We start from the raw sequence: 25,029 nt of genomic DNA, 5'->3' as shown, positions 1-25,029 counted from the left end.
CGCTCCCCCCCTGCGGCGCGGCCGCCTTGCGAGCAGCCGCCCCGGGCCCCGCGGGCCGCGCCGCTTTAAGGAGAGAGGGGGGCCGCCGAGTGCCCGTCCCATCTGGTGCCCGTCCAACTCTTCCTCCTTCCCCTTGGCTTTTTCTTTTCCCAATGAGCTCCAGCGGGCTGGGGGAGGAGCGGGGGAAGGAGCAAACTTTGCCCCTGAGCTGCCGCCGCTGCCAGCCCTCTGGACTGTGAGTGCGTACGGTGGGCATCCGCCCCATCCTCCTTGCAGCCACAGCCTGCTCTCTGCTGCAGCCTCCCTCTCCCTCGCTTTCCTCCTTTAAATTTCGCACAGTGCGATGTAGGGGGCTTGTCGTTATTTTTTTTATTATTATTTATTTATTTCTCACCGAAGATAGCTTAATTTTTTATATTTCTATTATTTATTAATCCCTCCCAACCGTAAACCTGCCCAGCCTTCTGCCAGCTGGGCCAGAGCATAAAGCCTGGGACTGCACCTGGGGCAATGAGCCCCGCACTGAAGAAGCCTCCTAGAGGGATGTGCCGGGGCCGCGCAACAGACTAGATCCAAGCCCCGAAGCTTACACCACCAGTTATCCCCTCTCCCTCATCCCCTTCGCCCGCCTTTTCTGCACCCCGTCCCCTTGAAGCCTCGGATCAGTGCCTGCGCTGCGCTCCGGAGATCTTTGCCGGGGTGAAAAGCCCGGAGCCCAAGGAGAGACGGGGCGGCCGTGCTAGATGCATGGGGGAGGGCTCCGGTTAATGCAAGTTCTGGGCTCCTGCAGGGACCCCGACAACTGTCAGCAGCAGCAGCAACTCGGGGCCTCCTCCTCTGCTTCCTCAGCGATGCTTTTCCACAGTCTCTCCGGCTCGGAGATGCACGGGGTCATCGACGAGATGGATCGGAGAACCAAAAGCGAAGCACCGGCCATCAGCTCGGCTATAGACAGGGGAGAGACCGAAACGGTAGGAGGTGAAGGAATGGGAGAGTCATTCAACCCCCTAAACATAATAAACCCTTCAAAGATACAGCTTTTCCTTTAAAATAACAGATGGGGGGAACGTGTGCAAAATGCTAAATCGGAAGAAAATTAAGCAAAAAGGCACCCCAAAAGATTAAATAAAACCATGGGGAAAGGCATGAAACTGTTAATTATTAATAATATGCATAGTAATAGTAACGCTTGGGTGAAATGAACGGTACTGCTCTTGCGAGAAAACAGAAAGATAGATCAGCCTTTTGGTAGCGTCCAAGAACTCCTTCCCTTCCCCCCGCCTGCCCGGCCTTCCAAAGTTTTTAGGAAGAGGCAAAGAATGCTTTTATACAGATAACGTTTTGGCGCAGCGATTTATTTTTTTTCCTGCAGAATGGAAACACAAACACCAAAGAATCCAATTCTGTGTTGTTTTCCAGGTAGGATGTCTACACGGAATTGGTCTTTATAGCATTTATAAGGAAAAAAATTTCCAAACTCAAGTGCCTTTAAATAATTATTTTTTACATAATTGCAGTATGCATGAACACCGGGCTTGTGAACATGGCAAACAGAACTGGAAGATGTTTCAGTGAGACAGATGGATGCAAATTTTTATAACTTTATCACTTTTTATCTTATGTCTACTTATGCACAGTACTCGTATATTAACGCGAGTAGGAAATAGAGATGCATCCTTCTAACCAAAGTTAAACTACCAAAGCAGAAGAGATTTCTGAAGTGTTAACTGATGCAACGTTTTATGTATACTACTTTTTTTGTTAAGAAGTGATAATTCTGAAGTGAATCCCGTATTTTGGTTAAAGCTGTCTTGTAAACTGATACAGGCATATTCAAGGAAGGTATCTGTTCTCGTTTTTAAAACTTAATCGGTGTGTGTAATTTTTATGAATGCTACGTAGAAATTTACTGAAAGGCGACAGTGAGGGTATTTAATCTTGAAATACTGGCTGAAGAAAACAGCCTTCGTGCTATACGGGTGGAATGTAATTTCTAATCTGAACGGTTTTCGTTTTCTTTGGAAAAGTTAGTATTTCTCCATACAATTAAACAATATTAATTTTTTTCCCTGGAATAAATATTGTTGCATGATACCTTTATATATATATATTGTATATGTATACACATATATATAATAAATACTGGGATAGACTACTCGATCCTTAAATACCACTTCTGGATCCCAAATATTTTTTGCTACAGGAAAAGCAAAGCAGAAATATAGTATTTCATTTAAAGTGTATTTACAAGAAACTTCTTTGGTTATAAAACGGTCCCTAATTGGAAGTTAGCTAATGCCTTGAAAGGAATAAGCGATCGGTGGACTTGTCTAACACACCAGTGTAGCGCCATAATTTTATTTCTGTGTAGTGCTGATAGTGGGAATGGTGTAGTGCAGCCAGTAGTGCTCATTGCGATTGGGTTTTGTGATCTCTGCAAGCGCTGGAGGAAAGTAATCCGTGTGGCATATGCTGGGAAAAATAGCTTCAGTGGTTTTGGATTCTTCCCTATTAGCTGTCTTGTCTTTTTGCTTTGCGCAAGGACTTAAGGCTCTAGAGGAGGTAAAAGTAAACAAACAACTTCTCCCCCACTCCGAATCAAAACAAACTGCGTGTTTCTCACCTCTATTAAAAAAAAAACAAACCAAAAACCAAACCCAAAAACCCGTTTCGGGTTTTCCTGCTCAAGAACAAATCTGCAGAGGCTTTTGTGCAAAGTGGATAATAGTAAGTTTGGGACGAAGTGGACAGCAGCGCGTTGTAAGCTCTGCCATAGCCACTGCTCCCCTCGAGCCTCCTCTCTTCTCTCCTGCTTTAAGGTGCCGGCTCACATAAATACGCGTACTTCAACGGTTTCCGTTATTTTTCTCTCTTGCTATTTTGGTAGAAGTTGACAGAATATGGACGTATTTGTTTTTTGCGGGCTTTCGTTTGGATTGCGATTTGACACTAAACTATTAAATTATATAGGGGTTACATTTAGTTTTATTGCTTCCAAGTTTATCCCAGCATAATCTGAAGTGCTCTGTTGTTTTTCCCCCACTTTCTTTCCTTCACGTTTCTCGCTATTTCATTTTCCTGATAAAACATTCTGCACCCTCGGGTTTGGTGATGCTCGTCTCCTCCGCAGTTTTATTTATTTACTGATCCCCTTAGTGCTTTGGGTCACGTCGGATTTGGATACATGTTGTTTGGAACCAGCTTGCAGAGGGAGCTGTGTCTGAGCACTGACTACTAAGGGGTTTGATCGTAATTCACTCGGAATTTTATAGCTAGGAAAATACACACACAGACACGCTCCACATACACGCACTCACAAAGCATTAACTATGCAGGCATTCTCAATTTATCCATGATAATACATTTGAAAGATAACTCTCTGCGGTTTGCACTACCCTGTGGTTATTGCGCCCGTTATTGAGCAGCTTTTCTTGTTCCGGGGCTGGAAAATCCACCCAAAAAAAGGAGAAAATCCTGGGTTTCACCCGGACGCCTTCCCTAGAAGCCAGGGTGGTTTTCTTTTTGTCTCGCCTTCCTTCCCCCGCTCCTCCCGGGAAGGTGGGATGTCGCAGGACCCTGGGGATCCTCGTTCCCGGGAGCGGGAGGCAGGTCGGGGCGGCCGGGCGCGGAGCCCCCTCTCCTCTGCCAAACCCCTGCAAGGGAGAGGAGAAGCCCGGCCCCGGACGGGCAGGGGGAGGGGGGAGCCCAGCAGTGCACAAGAGTTTCTCCCTCTCGCTAACGGTCTGTAATTGTTTTCCCCCAGCAGACCATGCCTTCCATCAGCAGTGACCGGGCTGCCCTGTGCGCTGGCTGCGGGGGGAAAATCTCCGACCGTTATTACCTCCTGGCTGTGGATAAACAGTGGCACATGCGCTGCCTGAAGTGCTGTGAATGTAAACTCAACCTGGAGTCCGAGCTCACCTGCTTCAGCAAGGACGGCAGCATTTACTGCAAGGAGGATTACTACAGGTATAGCCTGCCCTCAGCCTGGGTGGGGGGGTGGAGAGAACCTGCTTGGCGGCCCCCCACGCCGAGCAAGCTCAGTCCAAAAGAGACTGCAGAGGGGATCCGTGGGCACGCGGTCCCCGTGGTGCAGGCTGTGGGCTCCTAAAGCCTCCCACTGGAGAGGGGATGGTGGAGATGAGCCCCGTGTTCTTGGAAGGGGAACACAGTCCGGGCCACAGCTTTACTCTGCGGGTACCGGGGGCCTCAAGCAGGCGTCCCCCTCCGTCCCGGGCTTCTTGGGCTGCGAAGGGAACCGAAACGGCCAAGGGGAACTAGGCGCGTTTCCTGCCCCGGACACGCAGGGCAGAGCGCGGGCACGGAGCGGCACCACGACCCTTGCGAGGGGCTTGCCTTCCCCGTGCGTGTCCCTTCGCAGATGAGAAGGGACGGGGTTGAGCCCCGGGCACGCTGTCAGCTCAGCCGGTAGCGGGGCTGGGTTCTCGCCCTCCGGCAGTGCCTTCTGCGCGGTTTCGGGCCGTGCCCGGGGCCCGGAGCCTCCTCCGGCCCCCGCAGCGCAGGGAAGTTTGCGGGGGTCCGTGCGTTGTCCTGGTGGGAGCTGGCGGGACAGGCGCTGCGCGGTGGCAAAGCGGACAAAGGCCCCTCGGGCTCCCTGCCCGTGGTGCCCGCCCGGCTGAGGGGCCCGTGGGGAGAGGCCGCCCTGCAAACGTCCCGGCTTTGTGCCGCTGCCCCGGGCCCCGCTGCCCCTCTCCCTCTGCCGCCCTGCGGGCGGACCCGACGAAGGGGTGGGGGGGATGCGCCTCTCACCGTCTCCTCTGGCCGTTCTGTTTTGCAGGAGGTTTTCGGTGCAGAGATGTGCGAGATGTCACCTGGGGATTTCTGCCTCCGAGATGGTCATGAGGGCCAGGGATTTGGTATATCACTTAAATTGCTTCACTTGCACCACTTGCAACAAGATGCTGACCACCGGCGATCACTTTGGCATGAAGGACAATCTGGTGTACTGCCGCCTCCATTTCGAGACTCTCATCCAGGGGGAGTACCAGGTGCATTTCAATCACTCGGATGTAGCCGCTGGGAAGGGCCCGGCATTGGGAGCGGGCTCTGCCAATACTTTGGGACTGCCTTATTACAACGGCGTGGGGACTGTCCAGAAGGGGAGACCCAGGAAAAGGAAGAGCCCAGGGCCTGGGGCAGACCTGGCAGCCTACAACGCAGGTAAGAGACCACCGCTTTCCCCCAGAACAATTCAAACGGTTTGTTTCTGTTCACTTCCAAAGGGGGATTTCCGTTTATTTTAGCTTAAACCGTTAATAATAGTTTAGCTGCAGCATAATTATTGAGATCAAGTGCTGTCAAACTGCAATTACAGAAGCTAATATGTTAGCATTTTTCACTTCAGCTGGAAATAAAATGTTTTGAAGCAAGGTCATCTGGTTAAGGAGGGGGAGAAGGGGGAGTGTAGCCTGAAATAAAATCTGGAAACCAGAGGTTGTAAGTTAGCACTTCAGAGAGCTGTGAATTTTCTTTAGTAGCTACACTCAAAGGCTGCTGATGGGTGAATTATTCTGCCCTTGTCCTGAGCTCTTGCACCCCAGAGTTTTGGAAGGAAAGAGAGAGGGAGAAAGTGAGAAAGTGGCTGTTTTCTAAGGACCTGCAGCAGGAGGCGGGATGGGGCCGCAGGGCTGTTGGGTGCCCGCGGAGCCCGGGCAGGGGCTGCAGGCAGCAGGTGTCTGCAGGCAGCCTCGAGTCTGTTCAGACGATGACAAGTTCGGCTGGAGTGTGGTTCATCAGATGTGGCTGAGAGAAGAGTCGGGAAACTCACAGCATCCCCTTCTAAAGCCTCGCTGTCCCGACTCGCAGCCCCTGCCTCTTAACTGAGATCAGCAGCAAGAAGAAAGGGAGCAAACCTGGCAGCAGCCACAAGCCTGCAGTCTGTGCAGAAAGCCTGTCTCCCAGGCTCTCTGCATCGAGCTGCAAACTTTCTGATGTGTTTCCTCGTTTAACCTCACCGCGACCACAGCACTGTAATTTTGCAGGCAGAGGAATTCGAGCAGCCTTCCATCCTCCTCCCCTCCGCCACTACCCAGCCCCCCCAGCACTGCCTCCCCCTTCCCCTCGCTCTTGGTCCATGTAGCTGCCCACCAGAACGGCTGTGATCACTGGCTCTCCCAACACTGCTGTTTGTAGGCAGCGGGAAAAAGTGTTTGGACAAAGGAAAATTCTTAGATCTTGATTTTATTAGAAGAATTGGAGAGAGAGGTGGGCTTTGCTCCCGACCCGAGTTTCCCTGAGCTGTGCGCCCCAGTTAGACCCTGGAGACAAAACTCGTTTGCATCTCTCGTTGCGCTGCTCAGTGCTGTCTGCTCTGCTCCGCTGCTTCGTGCATGTTTTCTTTTTATAATCTACGAACTTTAGACACGTCCCGTGGGGGGTAGATTTGCCTTTAAGACACACTCTCCCCCCCTCACCACCCCACCCACCGAAGAGGGCGTTAGGTAAAGGCCAAGTTTGCCGCGCTGTGTTTCGAGCCGCATCTCTGCGCGCCCCGGCTGCTCGGACTCCAGCTCCGGGCTGCGCTGTGCTCCCACCGTTCCGCCCTGTACGGGGGGAGAAGGGCGGGGGAAGGTGTGGGGGGACGCCGAGGTGGTGGGGGTCTCGGACTGCATTGGTGATCTCCCAGCACCGAGGTCTTCGGGTGCGGGGGAGGCGACCACTCCGGGAGGATAAGGCTGCGGGTGTTTTGCGCCTAAACGCAGAGTAACAATAGCGACGAGCTGGAGAGGCTTGCGCTGAAAATGGCAGGGAGAAAAGGCGCATCTCTAACTGGCAAACCAACCTGGGGAGAAAAATTGCCAGCTATTATTGGTTTAACTAATTGCTGAATAATTTGGAAATAGTGCAAAAATCAGTAGTAGTCCCAGCGGTGAAGGTCGATGAAAGGTGCACGTTTCTTGCGAGTAACAGTTGAGCCTTAAAACATACATAAAATATGAGTATTTCCCGCTTTAAAAGTGTCCTTTTTGGAGGGATTAGATTTTAATTGTCCTTCCGCTGTCTTCCTGTGCAGGACAGATGTTCAGATTCAAAGGACCTGTAAACCGAACCAGCGGCATCTGTCCTGGATGGGAGCACAGCCTGAAAAAGTCTTACTGCTCCCTGACTTCCTAAATAAACCATCTTTATCTGTATTTTATAAAATTCGTTTTCAAAATAATTGCCCTCTGACTTTTGGTCTTTGAAATTATGTTTAGAGCCTGCAACTGAAGCTTAAGAGATCTTCTTTGAGGAACCTTTGCCTTCTTTGCTTAAACTATTTATCTGCTTAACTATTTACTAAACCAATAACGGACTAATTTATACGACAATAAGTGCCATTGATCTTGGAAATCAGACCAGGTTGACCGTTGATGTAAAATTTCACAGACTAGTAAATTATTGCAAAACCTTCGATTTTGTGCCTTTTAAAGGGAAACCGTTTAACAGCGTTACAGCTTTTAGTTTTATTTTCAATGGAATTGGTAATTTCTCTCTCAGCAATGCACTAGTAATGCACAATATCGTCCTCTGAGGGGATCTGTTGCTGGTAATTTGTGTAAATACTTTGTGTAAATAAATCTACTCCAGAGGTGGTGGGAAAAGGGGGACCGGTAAACTTAGGCAGAGTTGAGACTGGGATTATTTTGTAAATCGCAACAAATATTCATCTGCAACACGAATTGGACTGATTTTTTTTTTCTTACTGAAAGAGACTCCGTTTGCTCGGGGATGATGGGTTTTAGATGTGGATAGAGCCTGACAAGTGGAAAATAGCTTAGAAGGATGCTGAAACTTCAAAAAGGTTTCTCTTTCTTTTTTTCCCTTTCTTTTCTTCCCTTTTTTTTTTTTTAAAGTGTGTTCCTGTGATCATAATTTCTTCTTTCACTTGTTGGAATGAAGTTTGATGGGGTTTTTTAGGTCAGTAAATCAATGGCTGAAAGCTTGCTGAACACAGAAGCACCTGTAAAGAATTCTGAATACTCCCTTTGTGAATTAGACCCCAAACCTCCCACATCCTGCTATATTTTATTCATTTGTATCGGGTCTGTCTTTAATATGAAGACACTGAGAGATCCTCGGGAATGACAGATGCTCTGCGCAGGCTTGGGGCGCGACGAGCCGGGAAAACACCCGTAATCGGTGCGGAAACCTTTCCTGCCTTTGCTAGCAGGACGGTACACAGCGTTTCGTTAAGAAGGCGATTCGGTATCTAGGCTAGATACACACCCTCGCGGATGGGGACCGAGCGGGGGCTGGCGGCTGCGGGGGCGGCTTTTTGCCGGGGGACGGGAGGGTGCTGAGGCGCTGGCCCCGCTCCCCGGCGCGGTGCGGAGCTGACTCTCCGAACGGCGTTTGTCAGAACTTGGTTGGGTGGTTTTGGGGCTTTATTTGGGTGGTGGTTGGTGGTGGTTTGTTATTTGGTTGGGTTTTTTGTTTGGTTTGGGTTTTTTGGGGGTGCTGGTGGGGCTGTTTTTTGGTGTTGCTTTTCCTGACAAAAATGGATAGAGCCTGGAAAGTTTTGAGGAGCGAATTTCTCTTCCCTTCCCCCCCCCCCCCCTTCCCTCCCCCCCGCATTATCCCGGGGAGTAAAAGGTCGGAATAAGCTTTCCTGTGACTCCAGTTGCAGAGCGAGCAAACAGGAGTGGCAGCTTAAAAACGGATGTCTTGCGGCGATTTCCTAAGAAAAATCAGAGTTCCCTCCTTCCCCCCCCCCTCCCGCTTCTCTCCCCGCTCCTCCTCCTCTTCCCCCCTCCGTCGCCGTCACCTTTCGGGCTGCCGCGGGCGCGGTGCGTCTGGCCCCTCCCCGGGGGCCTGGGGCAGGCGGAGGGGTCGGGGCAGGGAGCCGGTACCGCTCGCTCCCCGAAGGGCGAGCGGGGCCCCGGGAGCACTCCCATCCCTCTGCCCCGCCAGGCTGCCGTGCGCGGGGGCGGCGAGTCCCTCGGGAAGAGCGCGGCGGGGCGAGCCCCGAGGGGAGCGGAGCGGAGCCGGGCGCCGCCGCCAGCCGCTTCCCCCGGCCCTGCAGCCGGGCCGGCGGGCAGCGAGGAGCCCGGCTCGGCCGGGGCTGCCCGGGTTAATCGCGGCGCTCAGGGAATTACGGTGCACTCGCACCGGCTATTCAGCGCCATTCAGTTGGCTTAATTGAGGGGAAAAACCCTCCGCGGCTGGCTCCTCCCGCACCGCCCGGTGCCCCGCGGCGGCCCGGCGCGGCCCCTCTCCGGACCCTTTGTTCTCCCGCCCCGCCGCAGCCCCGGCCCCGGCCGCTCTCTCCCCGAGGCACCGCGGGGGAGTGGGGCGGGGGGGACTGTCCCTCGGGCAGTCCCGGGAGGCAGCGGGACACGCAGCCCTTTTGTCCGAGGCGGCCGAGGCAGGCCAGAGGAAAGAGGGTTTCTAATCCCAGCTCTCCTGCCTTGTGATGCTCGGTCTGGAGACAGTCGCTCCTTAAGACAGGCTTTATTTCCCTCTTTCTAGAAACACGTCTTGAAATTACAAGGCTGAGGCAGCGCTTTCTGGGTCTGTTGCTCCAAAGGGTTGTTGGGGGTCCCCTGCTTTCAGGGCTGCCGAGGAACCTCAGATGCAGAGAGGGTTACCTTGCCTGCTCCAGTGCCACAGCTTCACCCCTTTCAATACCAGCTGCGGTAAAGAGTTTAGGAATCTGCCCTCTCCAAGGGTCGCCTTCCACCAGGGAGGAAGACTCTATCGCTTCTCCTGTCCCAAGCTCCTTTCAGAGGACTCTGGTCTCACTTTTGTTCCCTCAAAGGGTGCGGGTACCAAAAAGTCCTGTGTTCACTCATGCCAAACAACAAATAAGGCTGTACCTCTGCCTGGTCCAGTTAATCACAAGTTCCCTCTCCAGGCAGCAGAAGGTTAAGACACCCCTTTGACTCACTGCAGAAGGGGTGTATGTTCCTGAGCCACTGAATACAGGGAGCTGATACATGCACCAAATATATGTTGTTTGTTTCATCTTTCTTTCAGAATCAGGAGTAGTTTGCTTTCTTCTTGAGTAATTTAACATGTCAAGCACAAGCTAAGAACAAAAGTTCCTCCAAAGGAAATTCCTCTTTCTCATCTTCTTCACGTGCCATGTGCTTGGCGACCTACTGACTGCTCAGGGCGAGCTTTACCCCGCTCCTGTCGTGGGGGGCTCTGGTGATGCAGTGTGACACACAGTGCTCCCGAGTTTTCTTCTTCACTTGGTGTTTGTTACAAAGGTAACAGCACATCCTGCTTCACACTCACGTTGCTGTTTTTAGTGATGCCATTATGCATTATTCCACAGAGGATATTTTGGCCACCAATACCAAAATAGGATCTTTTAATCTTAAATCTACTGTGATGCTCTCTGAGGACATCACCATCTTGTGGCCAAATGGACACTAGTATCGTGGTGCTAATGGAGGAGGCTGTAGGAGCTGGAGGCTCCAGGGGCCAGCCGAAGGACAGCAGGGCAATGGCCTGGATGTGGGGGCTGCAGGAAAGGCACAAGGGACTTAGAAATGTTCTAGGGTCAAAAAAGAAACCTGGCACCACTCCAGAATTTGTTTTATCACAAATAGGAATGAAACATTAGTTAATTTAGGACTCCTCTGTTTGACTGGAATTTTACCAATTGCATTTCTGAACTCCCAGCAGGAGCCCCAGAGACAGCAATTGAATGGAAACCCTACGTACGGATAGTGCAGCAATTCCTTTGGGAGACACCCAAGGACACCACAAAGGAACAGGGAAAAGAGGGTTGCGTGAGGAGCATGTACAGGGTTAGTCTTACACTGTGATGCCTTTTGCAGAAACTCCTCAGCTCTTAAAATCTCCACATGCTCACGCCCTTGGCCCGGTGTGTATCTCTGTGTCTGCAATGCCCATAGACACTTCAGATTCCGTGAGAGATGCATATAATGTTAGACCTAATATAAGAGACTTTTGAAGATGGAGCCAAGCACCACAACCAGATACGAGAGGGGAATTGGCATCAACCAGGACTATTTATGTCATACGGGGTGATGCCTGGGGGTACCCAAATCGCTTGCTCAAGACAACAAGCAGCAGACGCCCTTGTGCACTTTCAAAATCTGTTCCATAACTTTCTGCATAGGAAAGGACAATAGCTAACCAGTCTCACATGGCACACACCTACTGTCATTTTAATATTGTCTTTATGGAGTAGATGAGGAGGTAAAGTTATGAGCAATTCGAAGAGTAAATTGTTCATTGTCCAGTCAGGCATGATGACAAGCTGATATATCCTCATCCCGCTCTGCTAGGGTTTAGAATCACTCTTAGTTCCTGGGATCCTCTGCGTATCTCATTCTCTATGAACAGGTTAAAATCCAACTACTTGCAGCCCAAGGGTTTGTTTTGTTGCACGTTAACATGAACAGACAGATATTTCAGTGCATTTTCTCTGCCTTGTTATTTCTGGGAGGGTTTGAAAGCATTTAAGATAACACAGGGAGGTCTTTCCCATTCCTAATATCTACAATTCTACGAGTACATTTTAAACCCAAGTACTGCTTGGTTTTACATTTCCATAATAGAATTTGCTATGAGCGATATAGTTTCAGTTATTCATCCCAGTATTCTTTACATCAGGAATGGTAGCTGTGGAGGAGGCTGGAGCACAGGGGATGACCCCAGTTTGGCAACTAGATCTTAGTTCTTAAACCAGCAAAAAGATTTTACTACATTCCTCTCAGCTCCATTAATACCACAATTTTACTATCTCCTTTTATGTGTCTTATACCTTTTAAATTCAGGTGCTTCCAGTCTTGCCACGCCACAGGAAAACAAGCAGAAATGCCTCTTATTGCTAGAATTTGGCAGAAGGTCCTTGGGTCTGGAAAGGATTTATACAAACGTACACACACGCACGCACACACGCACGCAGACGTACACATGTATTTATACTGCACCATTTTTTTAGGCTGTTTTTGAAATTAAAGGAGCACAGAAACACATAGAAAAATCTGAGGCTTTGGACACTTTCTATGTATCTATTAAACAGACATGGGGTTTGCCTTAAAGCTGAGTTTTTGCAGGCCATGCTCTGTGCTGTGCCGTATCTCTTGAAGTTCGCAGAGCTGTGCATGCTGCAGGACCATGGCCTGTGGAGCCTGTGTGGATTTTCACTGATGAGTATGTGTGTTTTATGTGTATATTTAAAACTGGTATAACTCACACCCTTCAGAATTTGGATTTTTTGAATAGGGCTGAGGGATAGATGAGCCCAAAGTAAGACTCTAACAATACCCATCTACGAGATGTCCTCAACTGTAGTGAACCAGCAAGAGTAAATGATTGAAAACAAATCTTTATGTGTGTAAAAAATCACCAAGAATTCACATTTTTAAATACTTTTTTCCTCAATTTTTGCATGAAACATAGAACAGGGATAGTTGTAATTTTTTTCATGGCACTACTTTAAATATAAAACTGGTAGGAAATGAAAAGGGAGCTGTAAATTAACGACAGCTTGTTTCAGCTAATTTTCAGTTATATCCCTGATTATTTTTAGTGGATTTAAGCTTCATCCTTAATGTTATTTTAAGTCTTTCTATGGATAACTGTATGCACAAATGAATGAAAACCTACTTTTGATCTATGAGATTATTTTGCTTGGCATTCAACATTTAATACTACTTGATAATTATGATAATGTTCCTTGCTCACAGTCTGCCTCTACAGACTCAAGGTTGATTTATGCAAATGTATCAATCAGTGTCATTCAGTGATTTCAAAAGGATATAACAAATTGATCATTCAAACTAGTATTTGCAAATACTTTTTTAAAAAGGGAAATACAAACACATAAATAATTAAAAATGTACTTAATTTGGCATGCCAGCGATACATTCTAGCAACAGCTTTATTTCTGTAGCTAGTCAAATTATAGTAATAATTTGCTGTCTGGTACCCACAAACTTTATTTCTTTTATAGTGTTTCATTTAATGGTCTCTCTTGTACTCTACGGGGTTTAGTTTGATGGAGGAAATAATTATAATTTTAACTGGTCTGTTCCGTCGAGATTTAAGTGGACTGTATTGTGCAGCTCTCTTTGTGTGTTACAATGCAATTTATAGTGATACAAAGTACATTAAAACACTTTACAGAGTTGAGGACTGCTACTGTCCTACAAGCAGAGAGTGGAGGAAAGGCTGTGTGGAGATGGAGGGAAGAAAAAAGGAAACAGACCTGACATTTTAAAAGCCATAAAGAGGCAGGTGAGGGTCCTTGCAGGCTGGTTATTGTAAGGGGAAAATAGAAGATGCAGAGATGGAGGGGAAGGCAAGTAGGGTTTGTGCCAGTACAATACGTGCCATGGTATGTTATTTTAATTGCTGCACTCAGATGAACTGCAAACAATGTTGGTCACGGAGCAATAGATTTACACGCCTTTTCCTCTTGTTGCCTTAAGCTCTGAGTTGCAATGAAAACGATGGTGACCACCTGGATAGAGACCAGCAATACCCCAGCAATCAGAAAACAAAGCGCATGAGGACATCATTCAAACACCACCAGTTGCGGACAATGAAGTCATACTTTGCTATTAACCACAACCCCGACGCCAAGGACTTGAAACAGCTAGCTCAGAAAACTGGCCTGACCAAAAGAGTTCTTCAGGTAAGAATGATCTTTTGTCTTGGAAAGTGAATAAAACACCAGCTTTATATTTAAAATGCCAGGCATTTTGCTGATTTTCAGTCTTTTCTCAATCCTTCATACCTTCTGTGGGACTTCAGTCAGACCCTACAAAACAGTAGAGTTCTTTTCTTCTTAGTTTCCCAAAAGCAGATCACTTGGCTTCTAATTTGTAATGACAGATGTGAAAGTTTGTGGTCCTGCTTATTTTCCTGTAGTTAGTTAATCCTGGTGCATGTTTTAGCTTCCAATCTGTTGTAAAAAATGTGAATTATTTTAGCCAGTGTGATCACTGTAAATAGAGAGCTCTTAATTTAGAAATTACTGTGAATGTCTACCTTTATAAGAAATTAATCAGCAGCCTGAATTTATCTTATCAGGACAAGGAGGATATCTTTTCTTTCATAATTTAAATGGACATACATTTAATTTTTCAAAGATTAATTTTTTTCATTCATAGTTAGTAACTTAGAATGAAAGGAGACTACATTTTAAAGGTACTTTTTCTCTGAAAGCTGGAATTCTCTTGCTTCAAGAATATACACTTCATTGGAACTATAGTGGGAAGAAAAGGGGAGAATGCTAGATGCTAGATGCTTCAGCTCTGTTTGAATTTATAGTTCTAATTGAATAAGTCAGTTTGAACGGGTACTTATCCCAGTAACTATACCTAGAGATAAATTTGGGCATAAAGGAGCCATGGCATTCCAGGATCTGTTGCTGAAGTTTTTGAATGGGTCTTAATTGTAGCAAAGTGGTTTGTGAGCTTGGACACAGGGAGGGCTCAGAGGCAGGGCCCTGGGGACACTTCGTGGAGCTCTTGCAAATTCCTAGGTGAGTGGAGGCCAGCAGGCAAAAATATTGAGGAAAACTGAACTCACTGGAGAAAGTCTGGACCTTACAGTGTTAATACCTAACAGGAGAAGGAGTAAAGGTTTTGTAGTCTTCCTAGTAAAAACTACTAATGAAAACCCATACATAATTACTTCTCTTGGCTACGTCCTCTGTAGCTGGATTATTTTTCATGAGGTTCATTTGCGGTGGTGGAACAGATTCCTCTGAGATAATAGTGCCCATCCTAACACTTGATGCAGTGTCTCTCAGCAGCTCTCCTTTATCCATGCACACAGGTGCAATAGTTTACTGTATTTGTCCTTATTTTGACACTTCTCCTTTATCTTACCCTGTGAGTTTGGAGGCCTCTGTAGTAGCTCTTCTGTCCATTACAGAGCACTGACACCTGAACAAGCTGAGAATTTCCATGTAGTGCGTTAAGAGATGAGATCAGTGTCTAGAAAGTATCTTTCTCATCATCATCTTTCTGTTCTCTCTCCTCACTCCATGCCAACTTGTGTTCCATATCCCTTCTCTTTGCACCTAATAGGTCTTTCCTTCCATCTTTTTTCCAAGTTATTGTCTCTCTTTCTCTCCTTCCTTTTCAAAATGCATTTCCTTATCTCCAAAATTGGGCTCCATGTCTCCATTACACTTCAGTTCCTCTTTCAGTTTCTTTATTGCTTCTGTTTCCACCTGAAGCATACCACATCCTACACTTTTAAGGTGCTTAGTGGTTGGTTTGGGGTTTTTTTTGTGGTGAACCCTTACAATTCCACTAAACATTTGTTATATTTTGGTTGTTGGTGTTTTACTTCCTTTGGTTTCACAGTTAAATACTCCTTTATGTCTGGGGTCCTTTACCCAAAGAGTGTTGGAAGCTAATATGATGAGGATAGCACCCAGAGGGTGATACCATTGAAGGCAATTCAAGAAAATAATGGCTTGGAGCGATATTTGTCTAGTATCACTTGAATTTTCCTGTCTGTTAGGAGCACTCTCTACTCCATACTCTTGGTCATTTTGTTTGAAAATTAATCTGGACCATGAAAAAACCTCACCCTATATGAGTTTCAGGATTGCTCTTTGCTGGGGAAAACTTTTCCTGATGTTGGTTACTCAGATAGTGTCACTTGTTAATGCTTTTGTGCCAGAAATGTTGGCATTCTATCTGTGTCATTTATTGAACATGAAGTAATTCACTGACACTATTGATCTAAACAAGCATCATTAGGATCATCTGTCCTACACACCCAAGGTGCCTGGGCTCCCAGGTGTACACACACACTTGCCAGTAGTGAGAATTCTGCATTCCCTGTGTTATTATTAAGCACATTAGTATTGTCTGTGTGCTCAGATCTCAGTTCAGCTGATGAAGGATCATGGCTCTTTGTAAATCATTAATAGAATATATTTCAATAGGAAATGCAAGGCAGCAGATCAGGAGAAACAGATTATCTCGTAGTGCAACCAGAGCAGTTCCAAGCACATGGAGCAGAGCTCCGAGGGATTTAGGAAACAGCTACAGTGCCCTTACTGTAGAGACAGTTGCACATAACATGCAATGAGGCTACTTTAGAGATGAGCAGAGAATTTGACCATATTCTTAATGATCTGTGATATCAGACTGGGAAGACCTGACTTCTCTCTTTGCTTTGTATACAATTAGTCATCAGCTACACGTGTCCAGAAGTGGAATGGCACAGGAGTGTAACACGGCCTCATAAGCTGCATTTCCTTCAGTGGCTGTGTAATGCAGACTATTTTCCATAAGCAGCCACGTTAGAATCACAGTAAGCCTATTTATATTTTAACCCCTATTTTTATTTATTTCCATTTCAATTTAGCTTTATATTTGCAATTTAATTCATACATCTCTTGTATTGCAGCTGGGGAACATAAGCTCATTGTAAGTTTCCATTCATAATGAAAGTGACCAGCTAATTATGAGTTAACTAACTGGCATAAATGTTCCTCTTTTGGGAATTGATCTTTCTCTGAGTTTAGAAAGGGAAGGTGAAAGCAGATAGTCCTCAGAAGATACGGCTTGCTAGCCATAGGTATGTGCTCCTCCTCTCCCCAGGATTCTGCAATATAATTACCCATGGCAAAAGCAGCTTCGGAGCACAAAATGCTATTTTCTAGCAGGTGTCTGGTTTGCTGCTTACTGTCTCTTGAATCACTCCCCAGTGAAGCTGCTTGGAAAGCCCTACAAGGATAGCTGCGTGCATTTGGACTTCGCTAATTCAATTTCCAGTAGTCAACAAGCATGAAAACGTTCACAGTCGTGCGTGGGTACGAGAAGCTTTGCTTTAGGCTAGCATGCAGCAGGCTCCATTCAGAAAACAGCCCATAGTTCCCCTTGAACTCTATGCTTACTAATTACTCCAGCCTAATCAGAACGTGCGTGCAAGCAGTGAACATACTTGCTTTGTGGTGCAACACTCTTAGCATTTTTGTTTCTCCACTCACTAATCAGTAAAATTCAGCCACCCTAAATGTCTCCAGGTAGCTGTGTGAATGGGCAAAGCTGGGCTTAAAAATTAGTACCTAGCACGAGTTATTCCTACAACTCTCATGCAGCAGCTGGAACAATGGAGGTGTCACATACAAGAAAATAAAGTTATCTAAAGAGACTAGATAATCTCATTCACTGCAGCATCCAAAATCTTTATAATAATTAATGTATTTTCAATATGGGGATGTTATTTTATTCCTGTTTTACTTGACAGAGTTAGCTGTGCTGAGATACTATTTATTGCAGTTAGAATATTATATTATTTTGCCTAGCTGCTGAGTTGCCCAACTGCAGGCATCCAGCCCTGCCAAGCACGGTGTGGCAGTGTCAGTGGAGGGTCTTGCAGCTGCTTTTCTTTTTCAGCAGGAGCTTTGGTCCATATTTCCCCTTTGACTTGAAACAGCTCAGCCTCACAATGATGCAGCTGGACAGGAAAACACTACATACTTTCCAGTGATTTTTTTATTCCTCAGTATTGAAGACCAGATTCCTAACTGTGTAATTGATGTGAGATAAGTCCTTCTGGAACAATTCTTTCAGTGCTGTATGTTGGGGTTGTTACTCCCTGACTTCTCTGTCATGCTGTTACAGGTGCAGGGCCCGGACTGCCCATGCGAGCGCGCGGCGCTGCCGCCGCTATCCCCGGGCAGCCCGGCCTCGCCCGCTCCTGCACAGGCAGCAGAGAAGCAGCCCTGCACTTCTACACAGCACCAAACAACAGTTTGACTTCTTCACTTCAACCTCAAGTCTTTGCTAAATATTACCATATTTAAGTACATCCCAGAATATCGCTCCTGTGACAATTCTCCCTGTCATAAGACAGGGCATTGTCAGAATTCCAGAATTTCAATTGACAAATATTTAAACATCTTTTCAGTAATAATATGAATATTTATTATTGGAAATTTTTAAAGAGCTTTATAGCTATTATCTAATAAACCTTAACAGTATCTCAGTGAGGAAGGAAGTCAAAGTTTCCATATAATCTCTATTTTTTGAATAATACTTACAAGATTATGCAATATTTTCTATGTCTAACATCAATTACCACTATTAAAAAGAATGATCCATCTTATATGTGCAGCTCCTGCAAGCAGCACCAACAGACATTAGTAAGGGCATTTGAGCACAGAGTTTCATATTTAATGGAAGGTAAAGGGGAATACATAAACACCAGTAATACTGTTCACTTTGCATATGACACGTTTCAAATCCCAAACAGAAGCAATATCCTAGAGTGTCTCACTCTGTTAGGGAGCAGTGGGGCATTTAGGAACAATGCAAATAAAACAGTTATGGTGCCTGCTAGACGTTTCCATGCTTTAAGCAAGAATGGAAATGTTACTCATATTTGGGACCACTGCATATACACCATGTATATTTTTAATGACATAAGTATGAAATTGCAGAGAAGTGTGTACATATGCAGCTGGAATGGTGGTTTTGTCTGTTCTAAGTATCCTGTAGCTACTGCACACACACATAGCAGCAGCAGCCTCTAAACCTCCATTTCACCTTTGTATCTATTATCCTTTTTACAATTGCTAGAAGGTAAATTTAAAGAAATCAAATCCAAGTAACTGTGGAACAAATAGAAATTATCTCATAGTGAACAATAAAAAAGTCCCATAACTATTTAAATTGCAGTTTTGCACCATCCCAACTAGTTGGCTCTTAAGACTTTGCAGCTCAACTGCTTCTCTTCACTTGCACGCGGTCCCCCCGGGGCTCCGTGCCTCAGAGCCCCATGCACACACTCCTGCTTCTCCCTTCTTGCATGGCTCTGAGGGAACAGCCACAGGAGAGGACCCTGGTTGTGAATGTCCCAGCGAAACACCCCACGTTTGGTTTGCCTGGTTCTGCCAACATCGCTGCCCTTCAACAGCTGTGCTGCTACAAGGGACCGTGCCATAGAATCATGAGTATGTTTTTGCCAGAGCTAGTTCAGGAGATTTTTGTTGTTGTATATGAAATGGATATATGACCTTTAAACCGAGGGTTTTAACAAAGGGAATGCTCTTTTAGGATACTGAGCTTTTAGAAAGAGGGACCTGTAGGGATGTGAGTCATGCACGGCCATAGCCACCGCTAGAATTTATGCCTGAGGATTACTTCCTTCTGGCATTCCCTGGAGAGTGTGAGAGAGGGTGTGCACCTGAAAGACCCTTGGTTGGGAGAGAAAGCTTTCCAGAGAAAAAGCAAGTGCTCAGTAGGGGGAATTTGGGACTGGAGCATCCATAGATGTGAAGAAAGCCAGAGGAGAAAAGCTGAGATGCTCATCAGTTGTAACTGTGTCTGGCAAGCTGAGAGTGCAGAGAGAACACCTCACGGTCTGCTTGTGTTTAAAGCATTGCTCCCCTGCCAGCGGTCTGGCTTAACGTGGATCCTACAGCAGGGGCCAGATGTTTGGACTTAGAGATCAGAATTGCTGTAGAGATTGGTGTGGCCTCATGAGCTCCATGCAATCAGTGTCCCTACAGAGGCAGCCGAGGAGAAATCGGATGGAGATACTGTGTGGGTACGCAGATCCTTCCGCTCGCTCGATTCCGTTCTCTGGCAGACACAGAGACGATGAGGCTCATTGCATCTGGAATGGAAAGACTCGGTCCTGTTCCTTATAGCAGGTCAACACGAGGACAGCAGGACCAGGATTGAATCCATTGTAAAGAATGTAATGATGAGAGAAAGCCTTCTGATAAACAAGCTCAGTGACATTTCAGCTAGTGTGTAGCAGTAAAGTTATCTGGAAACAACATGTATCAGGTTGAACACAGGGTATTTAATGGCTGTGTCAAAGTCACACGCTGTACCTGGGTTTCATGCAAGTTTCACAAACACTTTTTATTTTATCTGTTTTCAAGTCAGAAAAATATTTTCTCTTTGAACAAATCCTGCAGAGAGTGGAGAGGATTATGGACCTAAGCACAGCAACTTAACTGAGAGAGATGGAGTCAGCTTCTGTCCTTCACTGGTAGTTAATAATCAAATAATGCAAAAAGTAGCAGTCTTGGAAAAAAAACTGTGTGTGGATGTAATTTCTACTGGAATGACAGTTTTTAATGCAATGTGGGTCTCTAATATCATTCAAGCCTCTTTTCCTGACATCATTCCATTGAAAAGGAAAGTGGCATAGGCAAAGGGAGCTGAAGCATTTGAGGAAGAAGATTTAAGGAAGAGGGACAGTTCTAGAAAAACGAGAGCACTGCTGACAGAAAGAGGGGAAGGCTCCTGGGAGAGCCCACAGACAGGCAGGGTGCTGTGGGCTGTGTCACCTGCTGCTTACCATGGGAGACGGACTTAAGATATGAGGGGGCCAAAACTCCTGGGTTCATACTCATCAGATGCTTGATGTCTGCCTCATCCTGACAAATACTTCTGGTGTTGAGGGCAGTTGAGGATTCATGTAGGCTGCCAAATTTCTGAGCATCTTTACACATAGCCTGCACAGAAAGACTCCCCACCTCCATCCTTAGTCCACTCCTGTCCCAGGCAGACCATTCATACAGGAGAGGGAGAGAGGAATGAGAGCTTTGCAGGTGTGCAGAGGACACGGCTCAGGACTGGGGCTACTTCTCTCACATTTTACCAGTAAAAGCCTCTTCCACAATTCAAGTGTTGGTGAACTTGTGAGTATGCTTTTGTTTTCTTAAACACTGCAGCTCTTTAAATGCTACCCTGTTATATTAAACTATTGCAGGTTTGGTTTCAAAATGCTCGAGCCAAATTCAGACGGAACCTCTTACGTCAAGAAAACACAGGGGTGGATAAGACTTCAGACTCAACACTCCAAGCAGGGACCCCATCAGGTCCTGCCTCAGAAATATCCAATGCCTCCATGAGTCCATCCAGCACTCCCACTACTTTAACGGACTTGACTAACCCTACTATGCCTACTGTGACATCTGTCTTGACGTCAGTGCCCGGAAGTCTTGAGGTTCATGAATCTCGAAGTCCTTCACAGACAACTCTTACAAACCTTTTCTGATGACTCTTTCTTAATAATTTCTTTAAAAAAGAAATTATTCTTAGTTGAAATTCCAAGTGTATTTTAATAGAGGCTTTGAGCAACTGACTAACCACAATTAGGATCTCTCCTAAAAACAGAAGGAAAAGTAGTGTTCTGGTATTACGGAGTACGGACTGAAGAATAACTTGGAAGATCTATTGCAACACAACATTTGTGTAACTGTACAGTTTTGTGGACTGAGCAAGGGAAACAGCAATTAATTTAAGTTGGCTAAAGCTTCTGTATTTTCAAAGACTGCCATGTGCCTTATATACTGTTTTATCTACATACTTTGGATTCCATGTCCACTTCTCTCTTTTTCTCTCTGTATATTTATGACCAGGGCAAAAATGTTAAGAGTTTGTTACTTTGGATAGTCCTAAGCCTTTCATCAGTTGCTTTGTTGTTTTAGAATTTTAAGGTCGAAGTCTGTTCGAATACCAGAATTTGTAAAATCTAACCAGTAATAAAACCACTTATGGAAACTACTTGGTAATGGCTGCAGTTACATTTAACAGTAGTGTCACAGTCCAGATAGGCTGATTGTATGTGAAAGGAATAGAAAACTGCACTTCAGACACAGTATCTGCCTAGGATAAACTCTGAATATGATGTGTACATTCCTTCGGTTTCCAAAGTACGTATGGGTGAGAAATCCAGCTTGTACAACACTCTAGGTGTCTTCATCCTAGAGAAATAGCTGTTAGTTGCAGGTAGAAGTTAAAATTCAAGCAGAAAAATTATACTTAAAAATAAAAATAAAATAAAAATTATACTTAAAAATAAAAAATAAAAGAAACGACATCAGCCAGCGTTTGTGAAAGCAATCTTGCCTTTGTGCCAGAGATGGGGCAGGCAAGCAGGGTACCCAGAGCTGTGTGGCCAGTCAGCCCATTTTAGAGCTGGGCACTGGGTAATACTGTCCTAGGAAAAAAGGCAGAAGTATTTCAGGTTATTTTACGACACTGGTGGGCAAAATCAAGGCAAAATTATGTTTTATAAAGTCACAGCCTTACATTCTTGTAATGATTTGAAGGAATAAAAAGTCAAGGAAAACTGATCTTACTGATGACAATAAAAGTGGTTATTCCTTTCATGATTCTGGACCTTTCAATACAATTTAACTCTTTCTCCCCGAAAAATCTGTGCAGAATATAACTCATCATTTGAGTTTTTTTCCTATTGTTTTTAAAGATGCTTTTCTGTAATTAAAGAAATACCTCAGCAAAGTTTAACTATGTATAAGAAGGAGTACACACTATGCTGTTTGCCCAGTAGTTTTATAGATTTTGAGTGGTACCTAAGATGCATATTGTTGTTCCTTTTCAAACCTGTTTCAGTCAGTTTCAGTCAGATGTTGTTTGTGGCTGGCTCTCTAACCTGTCATTCCTCTTGGATCAAAACTGCTAAAAGATGATTGCAAAAAGACAGCAAAATAGGTGCCAGGGTTCAGGCTCTTTGCCCTTTCCAGTGCACTGAGGGTGATTCGGTACCCAGACCCCTTCGTAACACAGTTTTTGTGTTGAAGTGCTACATTTATCCAGCTTTCCCAGCTGAAAATTCACCATTCTCGTGCAGGCCAAATTCCTACCGAGATCAGGGAGAGATCTCAGAGCATGAGGACTGTGGGATAGGAATGCTGACATAATTAGGTCATTTATTAGCCTTTTTTACACTTCAGCTTAAAAAACCCCACAGGTGAGTTATCTGAAAAGCAAGATAGTCCTAAAAAAATCCCAACTAGCAAAGATGAGTGTGAGGGATCATGTTCTGGTCACCAAACCCAGTAGGCTGGAACAGCTCATTATGTTTTTGCACAATAATCAAACATTACAAATGATAATTTGGGTTGAATTAGTAATTGTTACAGGTTTGTCCAAGACATTTTTCTTCATCATATAAAAGTCTAACAAGGAACTTGTGCTGGTTAGGGGACTGTAAAGGAGAACATATCCCCCTTTCAGAGACACTCAGACACGGAGGTTCTGCTGTGTGGAATGTCTGGTTTGTTGTCATTTACCTTGGAGATTTTTTGAGGTTTTTTTCTTTTTACATGCTTAGCTGGATCTTTTATTGATTTAAAAGGCAATGTTGGTCCACTGCTAGATAATTAAAACCCATAATTAAACCCCTGTGTAGTAACCTGTACACGGTTTTTAAAAACTGACTCCTGAATCCTCACGTGTTGCTGCAAATGTGGCAGGTAACAACCCAAAGGGGTCTTTTAAAATCACATTGCTACTGTCTGGGAACTTGAGTTTGAACTACCTGAACCCATGGATGGAAATACCTTTCAAACCAATCCTCAATATTGCCTTTTCAAAGAACTGTCAGTTACCAAGGGGAATACTCTGGTGTTAATCTAAAACCTATAAGAGACAATTAGAGAAATTGTCTGGTTGAATCAAATCAGGGATTTTGAATATAAATAAGAGACAATATTCTATGTAGGGTCTTTATGTAGGTGCATTAGGATTCACTCTCTGGCTCCGATGACCTATGTTGTCCCCATGATTGTTTCAATCCTGTGGTATTGTTTGGTTGTTTAGAGCTTGTTGGTTTTGAATGCTGTACATTTTTTTACTACTGCAATCCTAATGTTTCTTCACATACTTGTACAGTTCCACATTTGATGTACTAGTCTGAAATTCTGTTAAAAACATGAACAAAAATGGAAATGATATTTCTTTGGAAGTGTATTTTTACTGTATATCTAATTTGAACTAGTTGAACATACTTCTTTACATTTTGCATGATAGGTGTGTAGTTCATTTTTTAAATATGAAAGAGACTTAAGAGTAACTTAGAATGAGAATATAATGAAACCTATACAAATATGGAAAATACATACAATGATTTGCTACTTTTTGACTCAAGAAACTTTTTGAAATACATTTTACCTAGTTAATTTAAGATAATGCAGGTATTTTGTCTTTGAGTCTATACATGATACAGAATATAAAAGGGGATTATACACTAGAAGAACATTCGAGTCACCACAGTACCTGACAGCACACTGGAGTGTCATGGCAAGCAAGGAGAAAGGATATTTGGTTTTAAGAATACTGAATGAATGTATTTTGGTCTGCAGGAGAGAGGGATTGCATTGCACTAAGTGATCTCTAATCACAATTCGAAATCTATTGACACTGTTAGTTGCTACATCTCATAAAACTGACTTCTCATTCAAATTAACCAAGTCTGGGAAAAGAAGACTGAGGCTCATTATACTAATGAAGAAACTGGATGCCTGCCCTGGAAGCAAAAGTCAATTTGTCAAATATACTGTGGATGGAGAAAGTGCCTCCAGGATATTTTGGTTTCCAAACTGTCTTTCCCTCTGAGCTGTTCAAACCCCCACATATTTAGAGCATTTCTTATAGCTGGTAGTTATTTTTTGTCTGCTGGAAGGTAAAGACTAAACCTTAGGCACCTGTGACAATAATCTTCATCTAAAGGAAATGGAGAGAAACCCACAAATCAAAATAAGAATCAGGCTTTATACTGGGGCATGGTGATAGCAGAGACATCCAGGTGTCGACCAGAAGTTCCATGTGTACATGCTGATGGTCTTCCCTGTGATTTAATAATACTTGGAAGGAGAGATTTATTTGAAAACAGGTGAATTATGTTTGGTGTTCTTTTCTTTAGAAAGCCAGGGCTACTTACACAAATCTATTGTTGTTTTTCACAATGAGATTTGGTGTCAGGTATCATTAGAAAGGGTCACAGCCTCAAATACAGTGTAGGCATTTTAATTGAAGAGAAGCAAAGGAATAAGTATTCGATTCTTGATCTACAGTGAATAAAAATGTGTTATAAGAGTATCTTAGGACTGGAAAATGGCTTTAAAGGGGAATAAAGAGGACATATTTTTGACACACAGGAAGCTGCCTGGGTTGTGAAGATGAGCAGCGAAGCAGCTGGACCGAGCGCTCGTGTTTTCACTTCTGTAAGTGCAGAGACTGTCTTTAGCTCATCACAGGCTTTAGCTGGGGGCTTAAAATGATGTGGAAAATGAAGAATCAGGTT

General features: G+C 45.0%; 1 protein-coding gene across 1 annotated transcript; it reads left to right on the top strand.

Moving 5' to 3' along the window:
- Window positions 1–836: 836 nt before the first annotated feature.
- LHX2 (LIM homeobox 2) lies at window positions 837–20,976 on the top strand (the record flags this gene model as incomplete). Its single annotated transcript, XM_084272334.1, has 5 exons — window positions 837–971; window positions 3,767–3,969; window positions 4,799–5,181; window positions 13,416–13,621; window positions 20,689–20,976. Exons 1-5 carry the CDS (start codon window positions 852–854, stop codon window positions 20,974–20,976), a joined length of 1,200 nt encoding a protein of 399 aa, XP_084128460.1. The 5' UTR covers window positions 837–851.
- Between the last annotated feature and the right edge of the window lie 4,053 nt (window positions 20,977–25,029).

Source organism: Gallinula chloropus (assembly GCF_964237585.1).
Source record: "Gallinula chloropus genome assembly, chromosome: 18".
NCBI lineage: Eukaryota > Metazoa > Chordata > Aves > Gruiformes > Rallidae > Gallinula > Gallinula chloropus.
Note: the sequence above shows the minus strand (reverse complement) of the source record. Positions and strands in the feature narration are given on the sequence as shown.